At 36.6% G+C, this 27,948-nt stretch overlaps 2 protein-coding genes and 1 long non-coding RNA gene across 3 annotated transcripts in view; 1 reads left to right on the plus strand and 2 right to left on the minus strand.

Annotated features, from left to right (window-relative positions):
- Positions 1–15,184, minus strand: part of LOC135071340 (afadin-like) — a 32,173-nt gene extending 16,989 nt beyond the window's left edge. Inside the window, exons 1-2 of the mRNA XM_063965132.1 lie at positions 14,807–15,184; positions 10,312–10,366 (exon numbers count right to left, since the gene is read on the minus strand). The gene's annotated coding sequence lies outside the window, so the exon portion shown is untranslated. The remainder of the gene's footprint in view (positions 1–10,311; positions 10,367–14,806) is intronic.
- A 293-nt stretch (positions 15,185–15,477) lies between these two features.
- LOC135088538 (uncharacterized) lies at positions 15,478–16,890 on the plus strand. Its single transcript, XR_010261054.1, has 3 exons — positions 15,478–15,839; positions 15,927–16,210; positions 16,395–16,890. It is a non-coding gene; the product is annotated as an uncharacterized LOC135088538 (long non-coding RNA).
- An 8,799-nt stretch (positions 16,891–25,689) lies between these two features.
- On the minus strand, positions 25,690–27,778 carry LOC135088542 (high mobility group protein I). Its single transcript, XM_063983379.1, has 4 exons — positions 27,678–27,778; positions 26,935–27,040; positions 26,693–26,848; positions 25,690–26,606 (listed from the first exon to the last, which is right to left on the minus strand). Exons 2-4 carry the CDS (start codon positions 27,004–27,006, stop codon positions 26,481–26,483), a joined length of 354 nt encoding a protein of 117 aa, XP_063839449.1. The 5' UTR covers positions 27,007–27,040; positions 27,678–27,778; the 3' UTR covers positions 25,690–26,480.
- Between the last annotated feature and the right edge of the window lie 170 nt (positions 27,779–27,948).

Raw genomic sequence — 27,948 nt, forward strand, 5'->3', positions numbered from 1 at the left:
CCCAGGTTTGAAGAACGCCGGACAAACCTTTCAACGGTTCATAAATGAAGTGTTACAAGGGCTCGATTACGTTTTCCCATTCATTGATGACGTCCTGATCAGTTCTGAAACTGAAGAAGCCCACATTCTCCACCTTCGCACCGTGTTGAGTAAGCTGAACGAATACGGAATCACTATCAATCCATCGAAATGTACACTGGGCCAGGAAGAAGTCAAGTTTCTGGGCTACATGGTGTCACAGCACGGCATTAAACCACCTGAAGAGAAAGTGAGTGCAATCAGTGCATTCCCTCGCCCCAATACTATCGAAGAACTGAGAAGATTCCTCGGCACTGTCAACTTCTACAGAGACGCCATACCACAAGCCGCATCTATACAAGCTCCACTGAACGCGTACCTACATAATAGCAAGAAAAACGATAAAACAAAGATTGTATGGACTGATGAAGCTACAAAAGCATTCGAAGCGTGTAAAGTTAGCCTTCAAAACGCAGCTTTACTGGCGCATCCCGCATACGACGCACCGATAGCACTTATGTGTGACGCATCTAACACCTGCGCCGGAGCTGTGCTACAACAATACCAGCATGACAAGTGGCAACCACTGGGCTACTTTTCAAAGAAATTCTCCGATACGCAACAACGATACTCGACGTTCGACCGAGAACTACTGTCAATTTACATGGCAGTAAAACATTTTCGCAAAATGTTTGAAGGCAGGCAGCTCACTATATTCACCGATCACAAGCCAATCACTTACGCCCTGCTGAAGAAAACATCTGACACTGAAACTCCACGTCGTACCCGCCAGCTACTATTTATCAGTGAGTTCACAAGTGATATTCGTCACATAAGTGGGAAAGAGAACATTGTTGCCGACTCGCTCTCTCGCATAGAAGACATAACATGCCCGAGTACTATTGACTACGATCAACTTGCATTGGCACAAGAAAAAGACAGCAACTTAACAACACTTATGAAGCAAGACAATTTACACTTCAAGAAAATTGCAATGTCTAATAGTGCAAGTATCTACTGTGAGACATCTACTGCAAACGTAAGGCCGTATCTACCTCAAGACTTTCGACGTATAGCATACAACGCAATACACAACTTAAGTCATCCTGGCATTCGCACAACCCGAAAAATGCTCACTGAAAGATACTTTTGGCCATCGATGAACGCCGACATCAGCAACTGGACCAAAGCGTGCATACCATGTCAAAAGGCCAAGATAAATCGACATACCAGCAGCAACTATACCTCGTTTCCACCAACTGAGAGATTTCAACACCTACACGTCGATATCGTCGGGCCACTACCGCCTTCACAGCATGGCCACAGATATCTACTCACAATGATAGACCGCACAACCCGTTGGCCAGAAGCCGTACCTCTGCACGAGATAACCGCCGAGACAGTAGCCAGACACGTCTACGAAGGATGGATCTCACGATTTGGGTGTCCCTCTACACTGACGAGTGACCAAGGACGCCAGTTCGAGAGCCAACTTTTCACATCACTCACTAAACTACTTGGCATAGAGAAGACAAGAACTACCGCATATCATCCGCAGTCCAATGGAATTGTAGAACGGTGGCACCGAACTCTCAAGACCGCCCTTACTGCGAGCCTAAACAGCCGTAACACTAAATGGCTTGACGCTTTACCTACCGTTCTGCTGGGACTACGAGCTGCAACAAGACAAGACACCGGAGTAAGCGCCGCACAACTGACCTACGGAACTAACATAAGATTACCGGGAGATTTCTTCAATAACACCCCGATGACGTCACTACAAAATATGGACTACACCTACGTGGAACGATTACGTCACACTATCAACGAATTCAAAGCCGCTGAACCAGTAAGACACAACACTAAAACTTTAGTGCACAAAGATCTTCAATCCTGCGAAAGTGTATTTCTGCGCATCGACTCCGGCCGAAGATCACTGCAAGCGCCGTATGAAGGCCCGTATCCTGTGCTACGGCGAGATGACAAAGTATTTCGCATAAAACTACCCGACCGCGAAGTCAACGTCTCGATCGATCGACTAAAGCCTGCTTACACACTCAACGAAGACATTACCGATCACAACATCACTACCGACATCACTACGAAGACGCCCGCAACCACTACAACCGCGACGAGAACACGATCCGGAAGAATAGTGAAACCAGTTGTACGCTTCGCTTGAGGGGGAGCTATGTGGCGACACCACATGACATACGTCCGCATCATACCGGCAGCACCGCCGCACTGGACGATGAGAGCTGCTTTGCCCTAGACTACTACTAGACTTTTTATTTTAATATGTCGGTAATCTGTTATTTATTTATTGAAGTACCCTTGTTTTTGTGTAATATTTATGTTGTGTGAAACAAACCTATACTAACTTCTTGCTGTCCTTATCTATCTTGCTTATTAATTAATATTCGTGTACCGTCTTTTAAGTGTTATTTCCATGTCGTATGAAACAGATGTATTTGTAAGTTCAGGCTATCTCATTCTAAATTCAGTATCAATAATTTGTGTACCCTCCATCTTATTTATATTTGTGTAGTGTGAAATAGATATACTGTTCTCCTTCTGTCTCACTCTGACCGTTTATTATAATGTTTGTAGGTAATCGTTTTATTGTCTCACCCTAAAAAGTTTGTAGATGTTATCTGTGAAATAGGTATATGTTTTGTCCTTGTCTAACATTGTAAATATTTTCCTATATAAGACCGTCCGTTTTCAAAATAAATGTTCATTGTAATTTGGAGTCAGCCTTTAATTGACCACACATAGCCCCTCTCAACAGGAACTTTTCGAAGTAAAAGTGTAAGTATGTATCCTGGCAGAACAAGAGCTGCAGAGTGGTGAGAAAAGTACTGTCGATTCACAAAAAAACTATTGATCGATTCGACTCTATTCCCAATTTCCTCAAATACCTCTTTGATACTGATTTACAGATCTGGCTGACTGTATGGCACTCTAAAATCTTTTGTTGGGAATTATTTAAGTACAACATTCACGCCCTTATACTAAAAAGTGCTGCATAAATTTGATATTTGTTTTGGTAGAGTCATAACTAAATTATGCTAAATTCCAGAAGCAAGAAATCTTTGCAGCATCAGCAGTACAATGAAGTTTTAAAAACACCAAACAGATGACGAAATGTAGAGTATATAAAAATGCACCACATAATAATGAGCACTACATGTCAGGTTCCAGAGGAAATTAATTGTAGAGAATTACTTTGGCCTTATCCCATTTGATATGCGAGTTAAGTATATGATAACGCAGCCATTTACTGCAATATGTTGGCGAATGAGAGTACATACATACTTCACTGTCATTCACAGAGTCCGGTGCATGCCAATACCAAGACAAGAGACTAACACGCTGAAGCCAAATAATAAACACTACCCAGTTTCTATTGAACAGGTTAATTCCGTTTAAGTGCAGCGTGGGAAAGCATGAGTTAAAATAATGATATGGGTGCAAAAAGTGTGAGCCGAGCACCGACCCCTACGGCAAGTGCATAGGGGCGTAACAAGTGGACCTATCCGCGACCCCACACTAGCGCGCCCTTTCCGCTTCAAGTGCCCTTTAATAATTTATTGGCATACACTTATCCCACTTATTCCAAGGCAACCACTGAAAAAATCTTGGAATGCGACATCTGCTCTGCAATATTTTTAGCATTCGGTTTATGTAACGAAATTATCTTGGATACACATTGTACCATACTTAGTAATTGATAGAGTCCACCCCTACCATGTAAACTTGTGTAATTTTGTTTTGTAAACGATTTCAAGGCAACATTTCTGTTGACATGGGGGCCGTCCATATATTACGTCATTCTAAATTAGGGGGGGGGGGGGGTCGGTCTGCGGATGACGGTAAATGATAGATAGGGGGGGGGGGGTGTTTCGAAATTGACGTCATTCTTATTTATTTATTTATAGTTTTTTGTTCACGTACAAAAATTTTTTTTCTAAAAAGAAATTTCTTCCAGCACACCTAGTAAGTGAGACTGCAAATGTGAGAGGCGGCTAAGGCGCGTACAATACTAAAATAACTCATAATAAACATACATGCAACATACATGTACACAAATACAGTAATAACTACAGATAAAATACTCTAACAATAATATTACATATAATACTAGGTGCCCGCCCCCGCCCCGGCTTCGCCCGTGGTACTTACATGTATTATACATACAGTGTGAGTCACGTTAAAGTGTACATATGAAAATAAATGAAACAAGACCTATTTTTATCGACAACTAGCTGACCCGGCGAACTTTGTTCCGCCTTAATGGCAATAAATAACGGGATAAAAAGTATCCTATGTCCTTCTCCTGGCTCTAAACTACCTCCCTGACAATTTTCAGCTAAATCGGTTCAGCCGTTCTTGAGTTATAAGTGGAGTAACTAACACGACTTTCTTTTATATAATAGATAGAAAAAGAGGTCAAAAAATTTTTGAGATTTTTTTTAAATTTTTTTATACATTTTTTTTCCAATTACTTATTGTAAAGAAAACGTAATAACTTTTAAACTAAGCGGTAATCCTGATAAAATAAAAACAGTAATAATGCTAAATAACAGGCGATACTAAAAAAATACATAAAATACACAATAAATGCCAACAAATAATAAAAAATGATACTTTTACAAATAATAAAAAATAATGCTAAATAACAGGCGATACTAAAAAGATACATAAAATACACAATAAATGCCAACAAATAATAAAAAATGATACTTTTTGAAAAAAATCTGCTTTTAAATTCGTGTTTTTTTTGGTTATTTGATAAATTTCTCCAAAAAAATGCCCCTATAACAGGTGGTTTTTATTACTTTGTATTACTCTCTATCGTATTATCTTTGTAAAACCAAAAATCGCATGTCTCTATCCCTATCACAACATTTGCTATGATCGTTTGAACAAAGGCCTGCCACAACATTATTCTCCGCTACAGGTAGAGACAATTTTAATTTTAACTAAAATGCTTATTTTACTTCGAAATCTTTTGTTTTTATTTGAAATCTAACTTGTCTTTATCAAAATTACAAATCTAGAGCCATTTTCAGTTTCGTTGTTAACGAAGCTTTGAATGGCGCGCCCGGAGAGGCTTAGTTCAAACGATCATTGCAAACGTTGTGATAGGGATAGACATGCGATTTTTGGTTTTACGAAGGTAATACGATAGAGAATAATACAAAGTAATAAAAACTACCGGTTATAGGGGCATTTTTTGGAGAAATTTATGAAATAACCAAAAAAACACGAATTAAAAAGCAGATTTTTTTCAAAAAGTATCATTTTTTATTATTTGTTAGCCTTTTTTGTGTATTTTATATATTTTTTTAGTATCGCCTGTTATTTAGCATTATTATTGTTTTTATTTTATCAGGATATACCGCTTAGTTTAAAAGTTATTACGTTTTCTTTACAATAAGTAATTGGAAAAAAAAATGTATAAAAAATGAAAAAAAAGGTCTCAAAAATTTTTTGACCTTTTTTTTTGTCGATAAAAATAGGTCTAGTTTCATCTATTTTCATATGTACACTTTAACGTGACTCACACTGTATAAACCTTCCTTAAGAATCACTCTATCTATTAAAAAAATGTTTTAATTTCGTCAAACTGGTAATGACGTCAATTTTGGGAGAGGGGGGGGGGGGGGGGTCATTAAGAAATGACGATAGGATGATTGTAGGGGGGGGGGGGGGTCTAAAATCTGAAAAAATCGATGACGTAATTTATGGACGGCCCCATGTCCAATTTATCCATCTGTTACATTGAATAAACACTACCTGCCCAAAGTAAATGGATTCTATTCATCGTGATATTTTTGTAACGGGACCCAAGTAACCTGCCGGGCACGCATCGTGTGCTACACGACGCGGATGTGACATTAATATAATCGCGTGCTCAACTACCTAAGTCAAGTTACGGGAATCGTGAAACTCATGTGTGCGGGTCGGTTGATTATCGCGACTCGTAGCCGAGACTGCAGGCCTGAGAACTTGTCTCCCTTGTGTGAAGCTCCCATGTCTGTTATGTAATGCGACTGTACTGTTATAGTCTGTCACGCAATACTAATTGACGGCGTATACTCATCTTTACATCGATGCTCCGTCTCAGCTCACTCCTTATCTCGGAGACAGCTTATATTTTAAAACCGGCTTTTGTATCAACGGTGCCCTCATTTATAGACGGACAACGAGTTTTTAGATCACCTTTATCAATATGGGAAGGGTGATGTCAGGCGACCAATGATATTTTGCTAGGTACATTGCTGCATTCTTGGCAGAAAAATATTTTAGAAATTTGTCACTACAGCAATAACTACTAACCTGATTGCTAATCGTGAGATCAAAATTTAGTTTAATTGGTATGATACGTATTGACTCTAGTTTAAATGAAGACTTTAATGCAATGCATGTAGAGCCATAGATGCATATGCATAACTAAGGAGTTCGCATCGTATTAATAGGTGGAATGCCAAGGCACCAACCTATAGGCGTAATATGACTCACATTGAAGGCACGCGAGACTCGGCGTCGACCACCGAGCTCCACCCTGAACTTCACTTACCGTGTGCATTTTTTGCTCTCTTAAATACCCTTGGTTTGATTGAACACTCAAAGGTTTCTAATGACCTAACCTAGCGAACAATTTTTCGGTTTTAAGCAAGATTATGAGGCTAATAATTGATTGTGGTATTTCGCAACCACAATAATTTGCAATACTCTGCGGGATTATAACGAGTTGCAAATAACTGCACCTGCCTGCTGGTGACCCGCGCATTCCATTCAAACTGGACGTGACATAACGCGAGGAATCAAATTACAATGGAGCGCTCAGACGAATATGTATTTTGTAGACCGTATTATTTTGAATGGGATCGGAGAACGGATGGAAATTTGAGAAACAAAATGTCTCCAAGATGTTATTAGCAATAGATTTAGAGAGCTGGTCGTCGGCGAAGTGATAGTAGGGCAATGTTAGTAGTCGGGTTTCGTTCCGGTGCGTCAGAGAGAGGACGAAACATTGGCACTCGGCCGATCGCACAACTGCGGGTGCCACGCTGTCACGTCTCTCAGACTGGGCTTCGGCGAAGAGAAAAGTGTGACGCACTAACTTCATCGGTATTTGCGCTCGGACGGATGACCGTGACCGGACGGCGCGTTCGCTCTCAAAGCTCGCAGTTCAGCTGCCGAGTTTTGCGACTCCTAATGTAGAGTCGCTATTTGCTGGAAAGGGGCTACGGGAGCTCGCAATTCTACTGCGGAATTTCGCGACTCCCAATGTAGAGTCGTTACTTGATAGAAAGGGGCTACTGGAACTCAGAACTCGCAATTCAGCTGCTGAGTTTTGCGAATCCCAATGTAGAGTCATTACTTGAGATAAAAAGGCTACGGGAACTCAAAACTCTCAATTCAGCTGCTGAGTTTTGCGAATCCTAATGTAGAGTCATTACATGACAGAAAAAGGATACGGGAACTCAAAGTTCGCAATCCAGCAACTGAGTTTTGCGACTCCCAATGTAGAGTCGTTACTTGATACGAAAGGGCTAGCTAAGGGACCTCAAAGCTCGCCATTCAGCAGCTAAGTTTCGCGACTCCCAACGTAGTCGTTATTTGATAGAAAGGGGCTACGGGTCCTCAAAGCTTGCTAATCGCCATTCAGCAGTTAGGTTTCGCGACTCCCAATGTACAGTCGTTATTTGATAGAAAGGGGCTAAACGGGCAACAGAGCAGTCCGACACATTATATCGACCACGGGCACGTACGAGGGTCGGGCGGAGCCTGGTACCGAGTGCTCCATGCAATTGGAACCGTTTCACCTCACGCAGGTTCCCTTCAATGTTAAGCCTGACACGGAAAATGTCATTTGGCCTGATTTCGGTAACAGCCTACATTACAATTTTGTTTTCTTTTCAGCATATTTATGGTGGAATCATGAAATATTTATTACTTGGATAACCCTATCATTGTTTTGCAATCAAAATAGCAAAGAGCAAAAATAAAAAAGATAATCATGGACAATACTGGTCTTACGCCATTTGGCCTGCACAAAGCGAGATGTTGTTACAGGCCATTGTTTCCCAAATTAGTATTGCAGCTCGTAAGTGTTAAATAATACGTAATTTCGTTATTTCAATATAGAGTACCCTCTTACGTTTTGATGGGTATAACGAAATTTTCACACATTGTGTTGTGTTGGCATTGTTGTATTTAACGGAGTTTCAAGCAGCGTATCATTTTTAAATGAATGCCGGCTACGAGGGCTTCTTTACAAGCGTATCCGTAAATGTATTACACACATTTCATAAGCCAAACGGCACGGAAACGCATGGTCAAAGAGAAAACAAACAAAAACGTGCCGACATCGGTTTCCATTCATAAATGTTGGCTCATTGTCGACGTTTCACTAGGCAAATATTCGTTTTATGTAATGTGTAAGTGTGTGTTGTGTGTGCCTAAGTCGGAGTCCGATGCGTGCTCCACTTGCAGCCTAATTGAATTAGAAGCAATCGGCTCCGATGACGCGGTGTACTGCGCCAATGCTGGTGCCGCCCCCTTAGTGTCGCCCTACGGTCATTGTTCCTTACCACTTGTTATTATGAGAACTCTTAATTAAGAACATCTTGCTTCAGGTGTCCCTGTTTTGAGCATTACGATGAGGTATCATGAGTCTCTCTGATGATTTTGAAATTGGCGGGTTGTGTTGCTTCTCAGAATGAAGTTGTAGAAATATTACGGGTATCTAACATACAATTACCTTTGAGATGAAATAGGAATATGTATCGTATTGTATTGTAAAGTAGTCTTACTTTGCAATATACATAGGGCCTATAGTATAGGATATGTCCACCATACCACCAACCAAGCGAAAATAATAGTTGCTGGTCCATAATTGACTCTACATTGATTACACTGTGTTTTCCGTTAGAATTTGTAACTTTTACCACAATTAGCCATTTGTGGAATTCCACTTCATAAGTACATTTTATTTGTGGTAGAAAACTTGGCCGCGCCTACATAACAAGTACGAGCGTGACAAAAGTTGACAAAAACTTTCACTGATTATGGTGGGCTCTCTATTGGTTGGGACTGGAACTTTAAGTACATAGTTTTATAATTAATAGTCTACTGACCTATTCAAGATTATCAGTAGCATAATATATGTACAAAATGTACATCTATTTTAATGTTTTAATGAGACTTAAGTTTCAGCTACATAAATTGGGAACCAATACTGCTTGGAAATAGGATAATATCCGCACTGAGACCTGAGCCAGAGATCACCCGCCTTCCGGCGTCACGGGCGTAACCCTTGCGGTGAGCAACATGATCCGCAGAAACAAACGAAAGCACCAGGCAAAAACTGGTTGTAGCAAATGCCTGTGCGAGACAGAATCGTGAAAGTTTAGACGAGCCCGACTGCCCGACAGAGAACTGGTCAGTCATTCAGAGTTGGGCAGTAAAAATAGTGATTAATATGTTAAAATAAACACGAATGTTGCAATTTCTACTCACTGAATCGGTGTTTGCTTATCCATGGAAGTTGCAGATATTTTTCACAGTCATTGTCATTGTGGAAGACATAAAGCTACCCAATAGTAAAAAGTTCTACGTCCAAAACTGCATTGAAGTCTATTGATTGATACATAATTATTTTTACACAAAATACACATAAGCGCACCTACATAACGTTATATCTTTAAATAAGTTTGTGTGATGGATTCAAATTCCGTTTAACTAGCTTGAACATGAATAACGTAGAGCAAAATTTGAGTTTGGTACGTATCACGGGAATTGCATCCGCGGACTGACAAGACGTTGAGCTGAGGCTGTCTCGGTAAGCTGTTAATATTGAAGGTACAGAGTACACAGGTGGAAATCTTAGCGAGGCAAGTGTCCGCCGCGAGCGCTGTGTTGATAAAGCGGCCTCTTATGGTGAAACCGCCGTGAGAAAGTAAAAAGACGCAATCAGCGAGTGAAAAGCGCACGGGAACCGAGGTCGGGCACTGCCGCCTTAATAGACTACTTAAAAATTCAGGACCAAGGCCTGAATGACCCACTCGCACAGCTAAGATATCCTTTACATCTCGATGATTGTCTGACCTTACTAGAACATTAATATCGCAGGAATAATGTATTAAATATCAATATTCAGCTGAGAAACCAGTGTTTTTTTTCTATCCAAGTACCAGTACCTTCGCAGCATTAATGGGAAGCGATTATTCATAATTTCATACATACATAATCAATTAAAAAGAACTATAAAATACATACCTGAGTTGGAATAATCAGTACAGCCAATGTTTTTGCAAATGCGTGTTTAAGTCATCTGAAACAATACACATTTCATGTATAAGTGGAAGCTGAGAATCACATTCACAGTCAAGACAGACGTTTTAACGTTTAGTAAATCAAGCTTAGAAGTTAAGTAATGTTAAAAGATGCTAAAAATTGGTACCTGAGACTGGTCGCAATCATTGTATTGAGTCAACTCACCGCGTGCAATCTGTGACTCATTGAGGCAACGACCGGGTGGTAGGTTCTACGGGCCAAATTGCTATTCTACAAGATAACGGCACGGAAGGACGGTGATTTTTAACTATCTGAACTTCATTGAAACGTCTATGGTTTCTACAACGAGTATACTTGATGCAAATCATTAAAAACTGACAACTTCCGTGACGATAAGAATAAAATGCACGGAGTTATGCGGTGTTAGTAGGTAGAACCACTAAATCCCGTACGTGCAGGAATTGACAAAATGAATCCTTACAATACAATACGGCGTACATAATAAAAAGACGCATATAATAACACAGGTAAACTCTACGCACTCGCCGAGTTTCCAGTGTAACCTATGACAGACACACAAGACGGTGAATCTAATTAGATTGTAAGTCGCGTATCCATTCAATACGATCCATACTCCATGGCTTCTTATGGTAAATGACAATGGATATTATTGTTACACGGACACGACATGCACGACTCATTGAAGGTTTTAAAGACTATCGATTTTTCTCTATTCCGACTGCGGAAAATTTAATTTCTTTACTAGTTTAGGAATAAATCGATACCAAAATTTTTTACTAATTTAGGTAGAGGTACATTTACGTCATGCGTTGATAGGTGTTCTAGGCTTCTGGGCCTATGAATTAAAAAGAAGATTAGAGATGGTAAACAAATGCGGAAATCGTGGGTTCGAATCCCACACTGGGGCACATGTTTGGGTGAAGAGATCAGTCAAAAAATTCAGTCGACTCTACATAGGTCACCATATTACAAGTTTTGCTTAGTTTTGAGTTCGATAAACGATGTGAATATTAATACATATGTAATTGAATTACAAATTTCCATACCTTCCATACCATTTAATGGATGTTTCTACATTATTAGGGTATGAAAACAACGTCAAAATGATGAAAATTTCAGGCTCGCTTTATTTATTCATTCAATCATTTATGAAAATTTCATCATTTTGACGTTGTTTTCATACCCTAATAATGTAGAAATAAATAACTTTAAATAACTGGAACGAAAATACAATTCTCAACAAAGCAAAAACTTTCTGCAAACACAAGCATTACATTGTCGCGTGCGCGAACGCAACGAATGCACTACCGGAACGTATTGTCACTACACTGACTTGACACCTGACGCGGAGCAGAGGCTATGCGAATAGTAATACCCCGAAAGGGGCTAATATTTGTGCTAATATGAAGTAGGTCGGTTGATAAAAAATATTGAAAGCGGTCCCAAATGAGGAACCGTGTGGCGTCTTACCACTCTATACTTCTTCTTTCTATGTGATGATATGTGATTTGGTATGACATACATATGGACCTCGAATGACTGTGGGAAATGCTTTACGCATCCACTGGCCGTTGGGGACGACCCCTACCCACATAGGGTCTACTCAGTACCCACTAAAACCCAACGGTATCTACCGGAGCCTCTCAGGCTTTCTGGCTTCGACGGTTTCTACAGTTGCTTTTTATAGAGGTTTTCACCAGTACAACAGGAACCCTAGCCCGCCGTAGCGGGTTACGGTCTGCTCTATGCCGCTGCTCAGTCAGCTCTGCTGATCAGAGGAGTAGGCTGAGGCGCGCAAATGCCCCATCAGTCACCTGTACGGGTTTTTAAAGATATCCCCTGCATCGTGGGCTCGGGAAATGCTACTCAATTGTGGGTTACGGGTTGCCTGACAGGCCCGCCGAGTTGACGAGACCTGTAGACCTAGGATGCGCGCCGCGATAAGCGGTTATCACGCTATTTTGTCGATTTTGCCAATACATTGTGACGTCGAAAAGAATACTATAACTATATCACGGCGCGCATCCTAGCCCGGCTGCTGCGTTTAGGTTTCTGTCTGTGCCGGTAAACCAATACCCCTAATGACAGGGAGCGTTCCCCTATCCGCAACCCGGGTACGTGCCCTATGGAAAAGACCCAAAACTGCACACGGAAAGGTCGTAGCGCCTGACCTGATTCAAAGTACGACCTATTATGTACGCACGTCTACTCGCGGTTACACCACTACGAAGTACGAATATGTGTCAATGTATTTGGTTTCTTGTTTACGTCACATTAACACTAGCCCCCTTATTAATAAAAAGTTACACCTAAGATGAACTCTGGATTATACTTGTGGTTAACTTCAGTTACCACAATTTAACACTGCTTACTACGTGGAAATAAAGTCCAGGACCTTGTAAGGCGAATATACTTTGCTGTTAGTAGGCTATTTACCACCCCCTCCCCCTGATCTTAGTAAATTAATTTAGTAGGACAATCAAATCCACACTTAGCCTCTTGATTGGGCCATTGTTCGTATTGTAGCTGAGAATACTAAGGCCCAAAACACACGGTGTTCTGGGCCTAATTCATGAGCTATTCTATGCCCTGAAAAAGAACTAGATACGCCAATGGATATCTTATATCATTACTAGCTCTCCTAGCTCTCCGCCCGCGGCTTCACCCGCATGGAATTTTGTCTGCCACAGAAAAACTTTATCACGCGCGTGTTTCAAAAAACGAGATAAAAACTATCCTATGTCCTTTCCCGGGAATCAAACTATCTCTATGCCAAATTTCATCAAAATCGGTTCAGTGGTTTAGGCGTGAAAGCAAGACAGACAGACAGAGTTACTTTCGCATTTATAATATTAATAGATAGTATAGATAATATCATCTGGTCATTTCTGGTCTCCATGGAAGTAGCACAAAAATCTCTAATCGCACTAATATTATAAAGGCGAAAGTTTCTGAGTGTGTATGTTTGTTACTTCTTCACATCTAAGCAATTTTAATAAAATTTGGTATGGAGTACATAGGCTACGTTTTACTGTGGGTAACATCGTGGGGAACAGCTAGTTTATCACACTACTACACATAAATCTGACTTGTCTGTGATGGATGTACGTTCATACTGTTGATGAAAAAGTAATCACAATCATCAAAAAACTGAAATCTAGTGAATTTTAAGTTTCTAAACATAACAGTGGGCTAGGTTAGGTTAGATTGTAATCTAACTATGATACGATAACAAATACCTGTTTATTTGTTTCGGGTGTTACATCGCCAAAGTAACAAGAAAACACGCTTTAAACTTGATGATTATCAATTTTTTTGGGATTATGTATGACGCAATCTACCAGTACCATGATAAAAAAATACCCTCAAATCATATAGTGGCAAAACGGTTTACAGTTTGATAGTTTTTTTTTAAATTGTCTTACCAATAATTAGATAGAAAATGATCATTCAGACAGTTGACTTAAGTATAGACTTTGAAGACTAATAACTTAAAAATTACTTGTTTCTCCCAGATTTTTTTTGTTGCATATTATTATTTGGAATATTTACTTTCAAAATTCATCAGATTAAATGCGGAAAGAACATATTTAGTTTTTCACCCTCGGTAACATTTGTCATGGAATGACCCATATTATGATAATTAATCAACCAATCATTGACTTTTCAAACATTTATTCAACAATATATTACGTCCAGGATATGTAAAGATGTTAAATTATTGAGAACTAATACAATATTACAATATAATGCAGAAATTATTTTAGATTCCTTGATTTAACACTTCGGTGGACAGTACAGGTTAAGAATTACTTCCCAATACGACACTACTTATTCACATACATTGCCTATGTGAGTAGTGTCAATGTAAAATAAGTAAAAACTATGACGTCTTTAGGCATTCTGTCATATCATCCTTTACTACCTGAACGCCTGTGGACATTACTGTCCATCAATGTGTTAAGTGTATCTTTTGTTTTGGACATAGATCTACAAATATCTGATCTTCGAGGTTATTTAGGTAAGGTTTTCACAAAAATAAATTCTGATCCAATATATAACCTAGCCAACCTAGCCCAAAATACATGAATTTTATGTCTTGATATGGACATTTGTCAGAATGGTGGTTAAATCTGTATATAAATTATTGAATAGTTTATAATCTCACTATTTACCTCTTTAGTAACAAATAACTAACTTTAATTAGATTTGTACTTACCCATACTTCAAACAAGGAACTTAAATCAAACTTTGTTTTAAGTTTTTTACAAGCACATACTTAGTGGTTATGGGATGTGATGTTTTTCTACAGGTGGGCATCTTATTCAATGAATATTTTACTACAGTAAAACAAAAAACACATTCTGATTATTGTAGAACACAAAATACTTAGTTCAGCAGTGTGATGAAATGATTATTGGCAGAGCAGTAAGAAAAAAACAATTTAGGGACAAACCTTGGTAAGAGTTAACGTCTTCATCCTGAAGAATTTTACATTAGCACGATACACTGGTTGTAAAGTCGTAGCAAATTCACTAATAAAAACGGCAGATGAAAAACATCTTCACATGTAAACTTTGAATTTGTCAAAAACTTGAAGGCACTAACGTTATCACATTTCAAAGTTCAGTAGAAGTTACACTAAGTCTGGAAGAGAAAATGAAACCACTGAAGAACATTAAGTAATAAAGCACAAAAACAAATAATTATCGCATGTGTCGGTATTTCAGCGAAAAGTAATCACAAAACACGAATGACGCAGACAAAAATAAACTTCATGAAACAAGACGTGTTGCGCAGCGCAACACAACCACAAACGCGACGATGGCGTGCGTGTACGCACGGGGTGGAAACGCCATAGAGTTTGACAGCTCCATAGAGAGTGAATTTTTTTGACAGTTCCGAGAGGAAGTGACTTTTTTTATAGTTGTTCTTTATGCGACAATGGTCTTTTGCGTGTCTGGAATCAAGTTAGTAAACATTTTCGAATTACAACTTCAACTTTTATTTATAAATTATTTTATTGAATCTATTTGCATTCTGTAAATGAAATGATTATTTAAAAGTATATTAATTCAAAGTCGTAATTTTCACTTTAATCAATTTAGTTCCGTCTCAAGTCTACAACTGTGACATTATTAAAAAAAAAAACGTCAAAAATTTTCATCGAAAAAACGTGTTTTTTTATCTAATTAAAATCAATAATTTCTCAATCAATATTAATAAGAACTACATGTGCATGGATTGCCAGTTGGATTGATGTTTGTTTTAAGAAGAAATTTCTCTCAACTAAGATATCCACTCGAGAAAGGTTATTGCAATTTGCAGCTTGCAGCAACATCATGTTTTATCAAGTATTGAACCACACAAAGGATTAAATCTTCATTACAATATCATTCATAACTCCATTTAAATCAATGGAAACTAAATATGGATCGTTTCATGGAGTAACAACATACTTTGTAGTTTGGACCCAAAATACAATACACGTAGGTACATTGCAGGCATAGATTGCAGGACACAGTGAATGATGATACGTGTTTTATGCAGTGAATCTAAGTACCTATTTGTTTCAGGTTAATATCGAACTTATAAGGTGTTAAGCTGCAATTACAATAAAAGTGCTTGCTATGGAATCACCGGTGCTGATCATTGTTGTCAACTGTTACTTAAAATCCAGATGAACCAACCTTTACTTCCTATTCAAATAAGTTTAGAAGAAACCTATATAAGCAATAAAACCAGACCAAGAATGCTTGATTACAAACAATGAACTCATTTCATTTGCAAGTTATGCCATGACATAAATGCATTAAATTAGGAAGATTTGTATTAATACTTCTGTTGATAAGAACATTTGGTAAGTACCCTTAAAATTTAAATCACCCTCAAAATGATTCTAACACTATCCTCTGACGCTTTTCAACTAGGATCAAATAAAAGTTAATTATTTAATTACAGATTGGTGGAATCCAGATTCTGTGAATGTACATGTAATTGATTGACAAGTACACATTTTTACAAATATTTCATATATTTTACAGGTGGTGAGAAACGTGTAGATCTGGCCTGCTTACAGTGGCAATTGGATTGGACAGAACCAAAGTGAGAGTGAACGTGTGAATTTATGGAGAACATTAAAAACTATTTTACTATAAGTCATAACGCAACTTATTTTGTATGAGTTACATACAAATGTCAAGCCGTGAGTACATTATGTAAAAACTAAAACAATGTTCCTACTGTAATCACAACAGTAACTGTAATCTTTTAAAATCCAATAGTTTTAATGCTTATTGATTTTCGTAAACAAAATATTTCATGTTATATTTCATCAATAAAGTTTCATTTGATACTTCAATAGTTTTATTTTTAACCGCAATACATGAAAAGGAACGGATCATAAAAAAGTATGACAGGTATATTTAATCTGTGGGCGGCAGACGCCATATTGTATTCAGCGCCACCTACTGGACAATCTAGCTCGGTACCAGTTTGTTTATCGTTTAACCAATACTAGGGCCGTTTCCTATCTGTCTTTAGACATACTCTCTAATCTGTGCGTGTACGTACTCTTTCTTTAGTGATGTAAAGACATCATGTGATATTAAATTAGGTATTAAGTTATTTTAGCAAAGTGGTATTATTCATAAACATAATTCACATCTAATGGAGATTATTTATACAGTGTGAGTCTTGATAAAGTGCACATATGAAAATAGGTGAAACTAGACCTATTTTTATCGACAAAAAAAGGTCAAAAAATATTTGAGAATTAAAAATAATATACAGGGTGTTAGGTAAATGGGTATATGAGCCGACACTAGCCCATGTTAACATGGTCATATAAATGGTATGGTGAAGTCAGAAATTTGATATCATGATTTTATTTTTTTTAATTTTCATACAAAATAAATTTTATAAAATCCGATTTGTATGAAAATTTAAATAATTTAAATTTGACCCATTTCTGAAGGAAGGAGTATCTTTGTTCAACAATTACGTCGAAACTAATTGACGTAGACTAATAAAGGACAATGACCAAAAATGTATGGAGTGTGGTCCAAATGTCCACCACTAACGAGACCTATGTAGTAAAATAGTCTACTAAATACTGATTCATTATAACCAAACCGCAATCAAAAATATGCTGTCAGTAAAAAGTTATGACTGAATGAAAAGTCTGTTTTTTACCTTTTCATCCGAAAAATGTTCTTGATATCATTCTATCCATTGCACATTTTAGAGTAATCTACGCATGTTATAGATGAATTTTGTTAAATATTACTAACTGTGCTTACGACTTTTACGCGTGAAAATAGTTTGAATAATAGTTCCCGGTTCAGTTAATTTTTACAACATTTGTATTTACTGCTCCGCCCCTATTGGTTGTAGGGTGATGTTATTTATCCTAAAACCATCCTTGGTAAATGGGCTATCCATAACAAAAAGAATTTTTCAAATCGGACCAGTAGTTCCTGAGATTAGCGCGTAAACTACTACAATTTTTAAAACAGTTATAACTTTTTACTGACAGCTCATTTTTTTTTCGTCCCATATTGAAAGTTAATCTCTATTTAATGGACTATAAGCCAATATAGGTCTCATTGGTGGTGGACATTTGGACCACTTTTGGTCATTGTCCTTTACATTCGTTTTGTAGAATAGCTCAAATACTAATAATACAATGCAAATAAAACATACCTTAACGACCTGGTTTTTCTTGTGTTGGAAAATAACTGAAAAAGAAGTGAAAAAAGTCATGTTTTTTCTAATTAAATCCATTCTTACTTCCTTAAAATGTATGAAACTTGTGTCTGTTTTCTACTTTTACTAATAGATAATTTTACTGGCTATCGTATGATATAAAATATTTGCTTATTAATGTTAAGTTACCCACGTTTTCACTTGTTTTTAAAGGAAGAGGTGAAAACTAAAAATTAAAAACTTAAATCCTCGTAATTTTGCGAGAAATGGGTCAAGCCCCAAATTTGAAGTATTTTCATCGATAAAATTGACCATAGAATACGCCCTTAAAGTTTGATTACTACATGCCCGGACACACTGTATAAAATATGTTGTTTGTAATGATTTTATCAATAATAAAGTTTCAGTTCATTCCGAGTAAACTGTGACATCAACCATCATTTTGCTTAAATGACCATTGGTACTTTGTCCCCTTTTTTCAACATGCATAATTATACTCCTATAGTGATAATATCACAATATCATGTAGTATGTTGGAACAGTAGGTGGTATTTTAGTACGCTGCCCTCAATGATATTATATAAAAACAAAAGTTCTTTAATATCATTGGCTGCCCTCAACTCATGGACGCACTAGTATCACTTTGACATTTGCACAGATTAAAAAGAAAGAAAATATGTTTTGTTGACCAATCACCAGAGGGCGCTAGGTTACGCCACTAAAAAAAAACAATGCAACTGGACTGCAGCCCTGCAGCGGCTGCAGCACAGATGAGAGTATGGACTGCAGCTACAGGCTCATAAATTGATTGGAGATAATTACAAATTTTAAGATCAATCTAAGCCTAATAGGGCACGCTCATTTTTGAACTCAGTAAATATGACATACCTAATCTGCTCTTGCCTTACGAGCAAATTACTCTGCAAGCCTACAATGAAAAAAAATTTGTACATAATCACTTTTGCGTAGGTATAGACATTTCCAGTTCTGTAAGAACTTTTAAACAAAATAATCTAACTATAGCCTGACCAGGAACATAAAAACCCTGGCATAGAGGCGCGTCAGTTGCATTTGATAGTGCAACACTGAGTACAGTCGTACCTGTGTTAAATTAATAGGCTAACTTTATGTATCAGGATTCAGGATTACGGGCTAATTTGATATTTTCATAAATTAACGAAAAAATATTATTATAGGTAACCTGGTTTAAATAAATTAAATGAAACCATCAATCGAGGTAGTAGGATTTATTTTATTATTCATCAATAATCAAATTCAGAACTTGAATATTCAACTGCAATGTTTGCTCATGAACGCTTCAAACTCGGTACTTCTTTCCCAATTCCATTAAATTCAACACTTAGAAAGTGACAAAAATTTTTAAAATAGGTAGTTGAAACAAACCACAGCTAATTTTCATAGTGGACTGTACTATGCGATAAACATGTCAGTCAATTTGACAACCTTTGTCGGAAACATTATTCAATGAAAATATTGTCCGAACCCTTAGTATTTCTCTTCGACAAATACTTTAACACATTATGAACCACTTTTCTTTCACGACTATAAAAAGATTTTAGCAATTTAATTCACAAAATCAACTGTGCACATTTAAAATAAAGTTTGTTTACACTTTGACAGCAATAGACTGACATGCAAGGTGACATGTCAATGAAGTTTTCAGTTACTGTTGCCATTAAAAGAAATTAGTACCATTAGTTTTCCGCAACATGGCGAGGGTTTTTATGTTCCTGGTCGGGCTATAATTCAAGTAAAACACGTATTGTAACTTCCGGTTGTAAGTTCTGCTTCCAATATTTTGTATAATATATTTGTAAGTAATTTAAGCGTCATTCAATTAAAAAAAAAAAAGTGAAAAAATATATATTTATATAATATTCAACACAAATAGTTCTAGTCTAATGTTATTTTAGAACTAATTAAAATTGTAACTTCCGGGCACTAGGTCCATTTCCATTTCCGCCATTTTTGCAACGAACGAATTTACGGAATAGCTTTGTACATCTTAAATTAGAATCTACTGTAGTAAATTCTAAAGATAAGAAAATTGTATTGTATTGTGATTTGTGAGTTCCTGAGTTTAAGTTTGAACTTTTTTGACGCACTAAACTAACGCCTACCAGTAAGTAGGTTGACCGAGGCCGAGAGCCCGAGACACGTGTGAAACCGCTACTTTTAAGTGCGATAAATATTTTTTGCTTAAATTATGTAAGTCACCTACTTAATTAGTTATAGCCTATAATTTATAAGTGCTTTTTTATTAACATTACTCACCAAAAACTGTTATGTAGTGTTATGAAGATGGTTAGCAATGTTTAGTAAAGTATGTGTCGTCGAATAATACCCAACTTCTGGCCGAGGGGGAAGTCATGCTTTGCACCTGGGGAGAGGAGGGGGGCGGGGGAGTCATACCCAGCTTCTATACTAAGATTAAACAGCTTTCCAGGAGGGAGCAGCTGTCCTTTGCTGCAGCAGCTGGCTCGCCCATGGGAACGGCGAATAGATAGTTAAGTACGTAGGTTTAACTCAGAAAAACTAAATAACAGGTAGGTATTGCGTGTACATCGAAATGATCTACATAGCAATGTGTTGTAGCCTAGGCAGAGTGTATCTGCCTCAGCTATTACCTTATTGTTAGAAGTAAATAAATTAATTTATACATTTTTATATTTTACTTGGAAGAAGATATGACTCTAACAACACTTATGAACACTTTATTTTAATAAATCGCCAAATATACCACCGCGAAGACCCCAATCGCGTTTCCGCGTTCCCCAATCGGATTTTTTGGGATATTTTTCACAATTTCTATTTTAAAAAATTACCTATCGATAGCTTACTTTATTCTGATGAATAAATGTCATTACAAGTTTTTCTCTAAAACTGATAGTTTAGCTAGAAAAAAATATCTTCTATCCGCGCAGTACGCCGGCAGCGTTCGGATCCGATATAGTGACGTCATCGTTCCCGCGCGCGCCGGGCGGTCAGTGAACTTTTTTAGTAATTTGGCCATAACTTCGTCAATTTTAGTCGTAGAACAAAAATTTTTGGACTGTATATTAAGGATTTCTTAGCCCTATAAATCTGCATTCACAGCTAAAAATCAAAATGATCCTCATTACCTATTTAATTATAATTAATCAAATAGGTAATTATGAAATTGTACCCCTGGCAGACCTTACCATTAGGTAACACTGACGTCGGCTTACGGATTTTGATGAAACTAGAATCACAGATGAGAGAGTACTAGATTGTTACAGAATTTTAATAGCTTTAAGATTAATTTTATATTTATTTTTGGGAAACATACAGTTCGTATAACATGTAGTTGAGTACCTAGCCTATTTTATATCAAACTAACTAGGTACTATTCCCAACCCTCTTTCCCACCGCTGCAACTCCTGTGTAGCCAGGATCTACAGATTGACCGCCAATAAAAACCCAATCAGTGAAGGTCAAGTTTGTCCCGGGGGAAAGTTAGATCATAGCTTACCTCCATCCGCGTCATATCGAATTTACAAATGATCGAACGTTTATAACATTTTTAGGAAGGTGGAGGTAAGGATTCCTTGTTGACTATGGTAACCCAGTAAAAAAAAAATGTGTTTGTAAATTATGTTTTATTTACATTAAGAGCCATTTCACAAAAATATTCCGCGCGAATTTAGGTAAAAGCTGTCAACGCAACGTCAAAATAGTAAAAAGAACGCTGAAATGGACAAAAAAATCTTGAGCCGTGACCGTATTAAGACTTGATTTAAGTTATTAATTTTAAGGTAGAATGAGGTATTCAAACTTGATTAATTAATTTAAATTTTTAATAGAGTTTATTAAGTCTTTTATATTTCGATTCATAATGAAACACGAATAGGTATAATATGTAAAATATATATTAAGTACAAAATAAAGACAGTCACATAGTGAAAAATAAATCTGCCCCCTTACAGCTCCATCATCGGACCCTGGATACGAATAATGAAACACGAATAGGTATAATATGTAAAATATATTAAGTACAAAATAAAGACAGTCACATAGTGAAAAAAAAAATCTGCCCCCTTACAGCTCCATCATCGGACCCTGGATACGAAATATTCGTCAAGGCGAATCACACAAGCCCAAACTCCATATGGTTCTATTGTTTTGTTACGGAGGTGGCCATTGCATCTCCTCCAGATCCATTATCAGACAGAGCTAAGAAATAAATAAATAAATATTATTATAAGTAAGCAAATAACTAAAATAATTCATCTTACTATCTTACTTTTTACTAGTCTTACTAATATTATAAATACGAAAGTTTGTGTGGATGTCTGGATGTTTGTTACACTTTCACGCAAAAACTACTGAACAGATTTTGATGAAACTTTACAGTACAGTACAGCAGTACTAGGCAGTCTGTGTTCAACTTATCACTCGGGTCGGACGTTCCTATCGCAAGACCTTTGGTTCACTCAGTTCCGATACGACTCTAGTGCTGTGTGTAATTATTTTCGTTAATACACTGAGTTTATTAATTTCTACGAGTGGATTTCATTTTGCCTGAGACCTACGCCATGAACCCTGAACCAGAAGACCCTGTCGCCAGCGACAGCGACGCTCATCCATCCCTGGCGTCGACCAGAATAACAATGTATAGGCTATAATTTATGAAGATCTGTGACAAACTAAATTTCAAGCGGGTGAAGCCGCGGGCAATACTACATATTTCATACTAGCTTTTTGCCCGCGACTTCTTCTGCGATGAAGTGGAAAATGGTTCTAATAGAATTAAAATATTCTAAGAAAATTAATTTTGTTAAATGATTATATTTTTTGATATAAAATCTACACATCATTATGTTTAAATATTTGAATACTTACAAAATTATGAGATCTTTCTAAAACAAAATTAAAACACTACACCTGCCGCAGATTTCTTTGTAAACAATGTTTTTTTGTTTTTCCTTCAGGTGCTAAAATCACCAGGCTATTGTGTGCGCATACTCTGGAGTATTCCACATACAACTGGTCGTCGGAGAAGCATAGATTTCCATTAAGTCTACTCCCGCTACCATATGGAACTCCGCTAAAACTCGTGTGGGCGGCGGGCGCCAACACTTGCTTTTGTATCGAAAATTAGTATGAGCAGCTGCGCACGCGGTTGCCCGTTGCAGGCTCTATGCAACCACACTATTTTAAACCGTGGTCCCTAAGCATGAGATGGGAAACTGCACTCTCTTGAATTCTCTTGAATTTGATGGTGTTAGGGGAATCCTAGGAATTAATACAGACTTTCCAATGGAATCTCCTCATCAATATTGCGAAATTGCGAGTTGCAATGCAATGTTACGTTTTCACTTGTTATTTTATTGTAATCTGCCCTTGATTTTTCAAACACGTGTCAAAATAAAAAAAAATAATTTAAATCAAAAGTACTAAGGAATATTTCATTGATATCAACTTAGAAACAAGCATAGATCACAGAAACTAAAGGGAAATTTGACAAGGGACAAATTGGAACATATTGCTTGTGAAAGCAATGATGACAGTAGCGACGTCATTATGTAAACAGTTTATATTGCTTGCATAGTACTAAAGATTATTCGAACGTTGAATACTGATACCGCAATGGATAATGAGCACATAATTTGATTTCTTTGTGTGTGTGAATTTCTAATACGACACTGAGTTTCGAACTCAGCGCATTACTTAGCATCTCTCTATATTTCTATGGAACCAAGTTATCTCCAAAATAACATTCCACACCTTTTTAACCTAGTCAGGTAATAATTTTAATAAAATACGAAGCACGTCATCTATCAATAGGATATATGTATATTTTAGAAGTTAATAAATTATGCATAAAATATAAACACTTTAGAAGTTTAGTTAAATCGTAGAATTTCTGAAAAACAAGTATTAAAATCGTACTGAAAAAAAAAGTATTAACATGTTATCTAATTTATTTATTAAACGTCGAATTTTATCAAAGATTTTGGACTAAAGTTTTTGAAAATATTTTATAGCCTACATAGAAAAAAATTAGGATTCTAAATCGTGAAAGAAATTTTTTTCGGAGCCTATTGCCTCCAAACAAACAAACAAACAATTAAATCTTTCCTCTTTTATTAGTATAGATTTAACAACAAAACAAAACGCTTCTTTTTCTTCTTCACGAAACAAAACTCAAAGCGGATAAATAAATAAACAAATCTTTGGACAATTTCACAGCGTCATCTAGTCCAAAAGTAGGCAACCAATATGCTTGTGTTAAGGGTGCTATCATAATGGATATACTTTTTTATAATTTATTTATTAAATTAAATACATGGTACCTACATATTATACATAGTTACACCCAGATCCGTCAAAGAAATTAAAATTCATCATTTCAATTTCTGCTCGGCCGGCCGACTCGAAACAGCCTCTCGGCATAGTATCAAATGTATTTGGTCGCCGTACAAATCACCGCTTTACGACACGAACGCACGTAAACGTCACGGCGGGAAAAATGACACAGGTCCTGCCTTGACGGGCGCTCGCGCCATACTAATCGATGTCGGCTTGCGCATTGTAATTTATACTGATATTCACATCAATATTTTGACAAAGTGGTTACTAATATTTAAACAATAACTGTAGAAATTAATTCTACAATGAATATTCTTTATTTTGGGATACTTTTATTGCAGTTTATGCTGTGTTTTTAAACCAAAAAACACGATCAAAATGTGACGTTAATCTTCAAATTTGCCAAATTATTTTTAGATTTTACTCAATAATGGTAATGAAATTCAAGAATCTATTTCATTAATGGACTACAAGAATATATGTCCGATGATTACTATATATTTTTAAGCTTATTATATGGGCATAAATAATAGATACAGGACTTTGAAAATGAGTCTGCGGCAATTTTTTCGTAAAATGGTTGTGGGAGATGGGGCACTGTGAATTAAGCAAAAGAGTTTTAGTAAATCCGTTTCATTAATGGTCAACAACAAGGATTGACCTATCTTTCGCAGTTATTAAATAATCTCTGGGTGTTGCTTAAGATAGTAATTCATGCTTCCAAAATCTTAGAAATTCGCACGAAAATGTAAAATGGCTCTTAATCATATTTTATGAAATTTAATTAAAACCTCTTTATTCATTTTCGATATTTTGATTTTCGATCATTTTTTATTCGATATGGCAGAAGTAGCCCCATAATTAGGTATTTTCAAGTCATAAAAGAAAACCACGGAAATAAACCAAGTAGGTAGTTTTCGAAGTCCGATGTAAAAGGTTGATGACCACTGAAATACGCGTAGCACGCATGCGTCGCTTACCTTACTTAATAAGAGCTAAACTTGCACCTTGCAAGGATGACATATAGGTATAGTTTGTCCCTTATCCCTATCGACTCACCGCTCTAATCCATATCTGTGACCCACCCAATGGAATGGAATGATCAACAGCAAACTGTTGTTGCAAAACCGTAAAAAATTAACGGTTTTTTATATTCCGTTACATTTCTAGCAGTAAAAAAACAGTTTTGAAGTAGAACCCCACTCTACGCCCTTTTCACGCTTTTTCACGATGGAAATTATGTTTACCGCAGACGAAGGATAAAAAATATACACAGAATTTCATAGATTTATTTATATTTCTCTAAAATTTTACATTCACGCACATACACACAGTAAATGTCATTTCGAAACAATTTTCAGTCTGTTCCAAATACAAAAAAAAAATACAAAATGGCACTACCATACCACTACTACAATGATAATAATAGGGAACAGCAATTTTCTAGATCTTCAAATTTACAATAATGATTCAACCATTTCCAAATGTAAAATTTTTGACCTTATGATACTTACGAGTAAGGGAATAAAAATAATATAATAAATCAAAATGAAAATATTTATTATAGAAAATAATACTTGACTGAACGTCAAAAATTGTAAATCTACATACTGTATTGAATCAATTCTTAGTATAAATCAAGAGATTACAAAATACCTATTAGAATAAATCTACAAAAAAGAATCTTACAAATTATTTCTTAAAGTTGTACGTGTCTAGGGAGAGCTAAGTCTGACCAACATTTAATCATGCAAGAACTTTTGTAACATCAAATAAATGCCATTAAATCACACAGATACACTTCTTCTTATATAACTAGGTATGTTGTGTATTATATTCTGAATCTTTTCTCACATGAGTAAAGTTTGGATAGACAATCTTGGTTGAGAATTTTGTAGTGTCAAGATAACCCCTTGTGTTATTATCAGTGTTTAAACTGCTTCGTGCCAACTTTTACATAAATGTAAACATCTACAACCAAATTAATGTGGTTATAAAAACAGTAAGAGTTATCATGACAAACAAATTACACTAAAATGTGTGTAATGTGTCAGAAAATAAAACACATTTTACTGGTCAGAGCCTTCATCTTCTTCATCATCCTCTTGTTCTTCGTCCGAAGAGGCTGCATCCTTCTTGGGGGGCGCGGCGTCCTTGCGCGGTCTGCCGCGGCCTCTGCCTTCAACGGGTGCGCTCTGTGAAAAAAAATACAGTAAAACACTGAACATTCAAATAAAATGATCGAAACATTATTCAGATCTAATTGTAGTATCAGTAGTACCTTTGCCTTGGATGCAGCTTTTTTCTTAGAACCCTTAGGTCTGCCTCGCCCTCTTTTCGCTACCGGTGCCTGCTCATCATCAGATGACTTCGTAGATTCCTTGACCTTAGCAGGTGCTGGTGTTCGGCCTCGCTTTTTAGTATCTCCTTTAGCTTCCTGAAGAAAAAAAATTCAACATGAATTTAATATTTAATTCATTACAACTAATCAATAACAGTATTGTTTTACATGTAAATACATACAGCTTGTGTTCCATTTGGTTTAGGTCTTCCACGCCCCTTCTTCTCAACAGTTGTTGATCCATCATCAGACATTTCAGTCAGTTATTATTATCTAATTAGGAAAAATCTGAAAAAGAATTTTATTTTTATGTCCATGTAAGTGAAAGTATGTACCTACTACTGCTATGTACATTCAAACACGACTCCTTTACTGATTAATATCAGAGTACCTATAGTACAGTATGCAGTATGAACAAGAAATGATGCTTCAGGAAGTGGACTTTACATAAAAACAAATATGTAAAAAAACGAACAGAGCAGCAACTACTTAATTAAAGCTGCATAAATTCAGTCACGTATTTATTCATTGCGCAGCAAGCACTTACAAAGAAAAGAATGAAGGAAATGTCAACAACCGCGTAAAGACGCCAAGCCACAGGGTAAACTAATTATGGAGTTTAGTGGTAAAGTCAGTAATGTAACGAAAATATTGTCATACACAAATTAACCAATTCACTTGATTCCTAAATTTCACAGCAAAAATACCAACACCCTGGCTTATTGATGACTATCAAGAGAAGTAATTTTACGAGGAGGGACCAAGCCAATATAATGGAGTCCGCTTAGATTAGAGTAAATACGAATAGTTGACGCGTATTGGATTCACTTTTATAATGATTAAAACTGGCTGAACGATGGCAAAAATATATGAAATAATTATATTGATTAACACTGGTTTTAGTTAGAATAAAATTAATACTCACAAATTGTTTACAGCGGCGTACGCTATCGCTATGTCCAAAGAAATTATTATGGCGGGTGGCGGCGGGCGGCTAAACGAACAAGCGTTGTTTGGCGTCTTTGTAGAGGGCGCCAAGAGTCAAAGTGTAACAAAGTGCAAAATGTATGTAGAGCTAAATAGAGTTAATTACTAGTGATAAATTAAGGGAAATAATAGTTTTTAGTAGCAAATATTTAGTAAATTTAGTTGGTTTTTTTAAATTAAGTCTCTAAATATATATTTTTTAACTAATG

The sequence above is a fragment of the Ostrinia nubilalis genome, chromosome 4, assembly GCF_963855985.1.
Source record: "Ostrinia nubilalis chromosome 4, ilOstNubi1.1, whole genome shotgun sequence".
Taxonomy (NCBI): domain Eukaryota; kingdom Metazoa; phylum Arthropoda; class Insecta; order Lepidoptera; family Crambidae; genus Ostrinia; species Ostrinia nubilalis.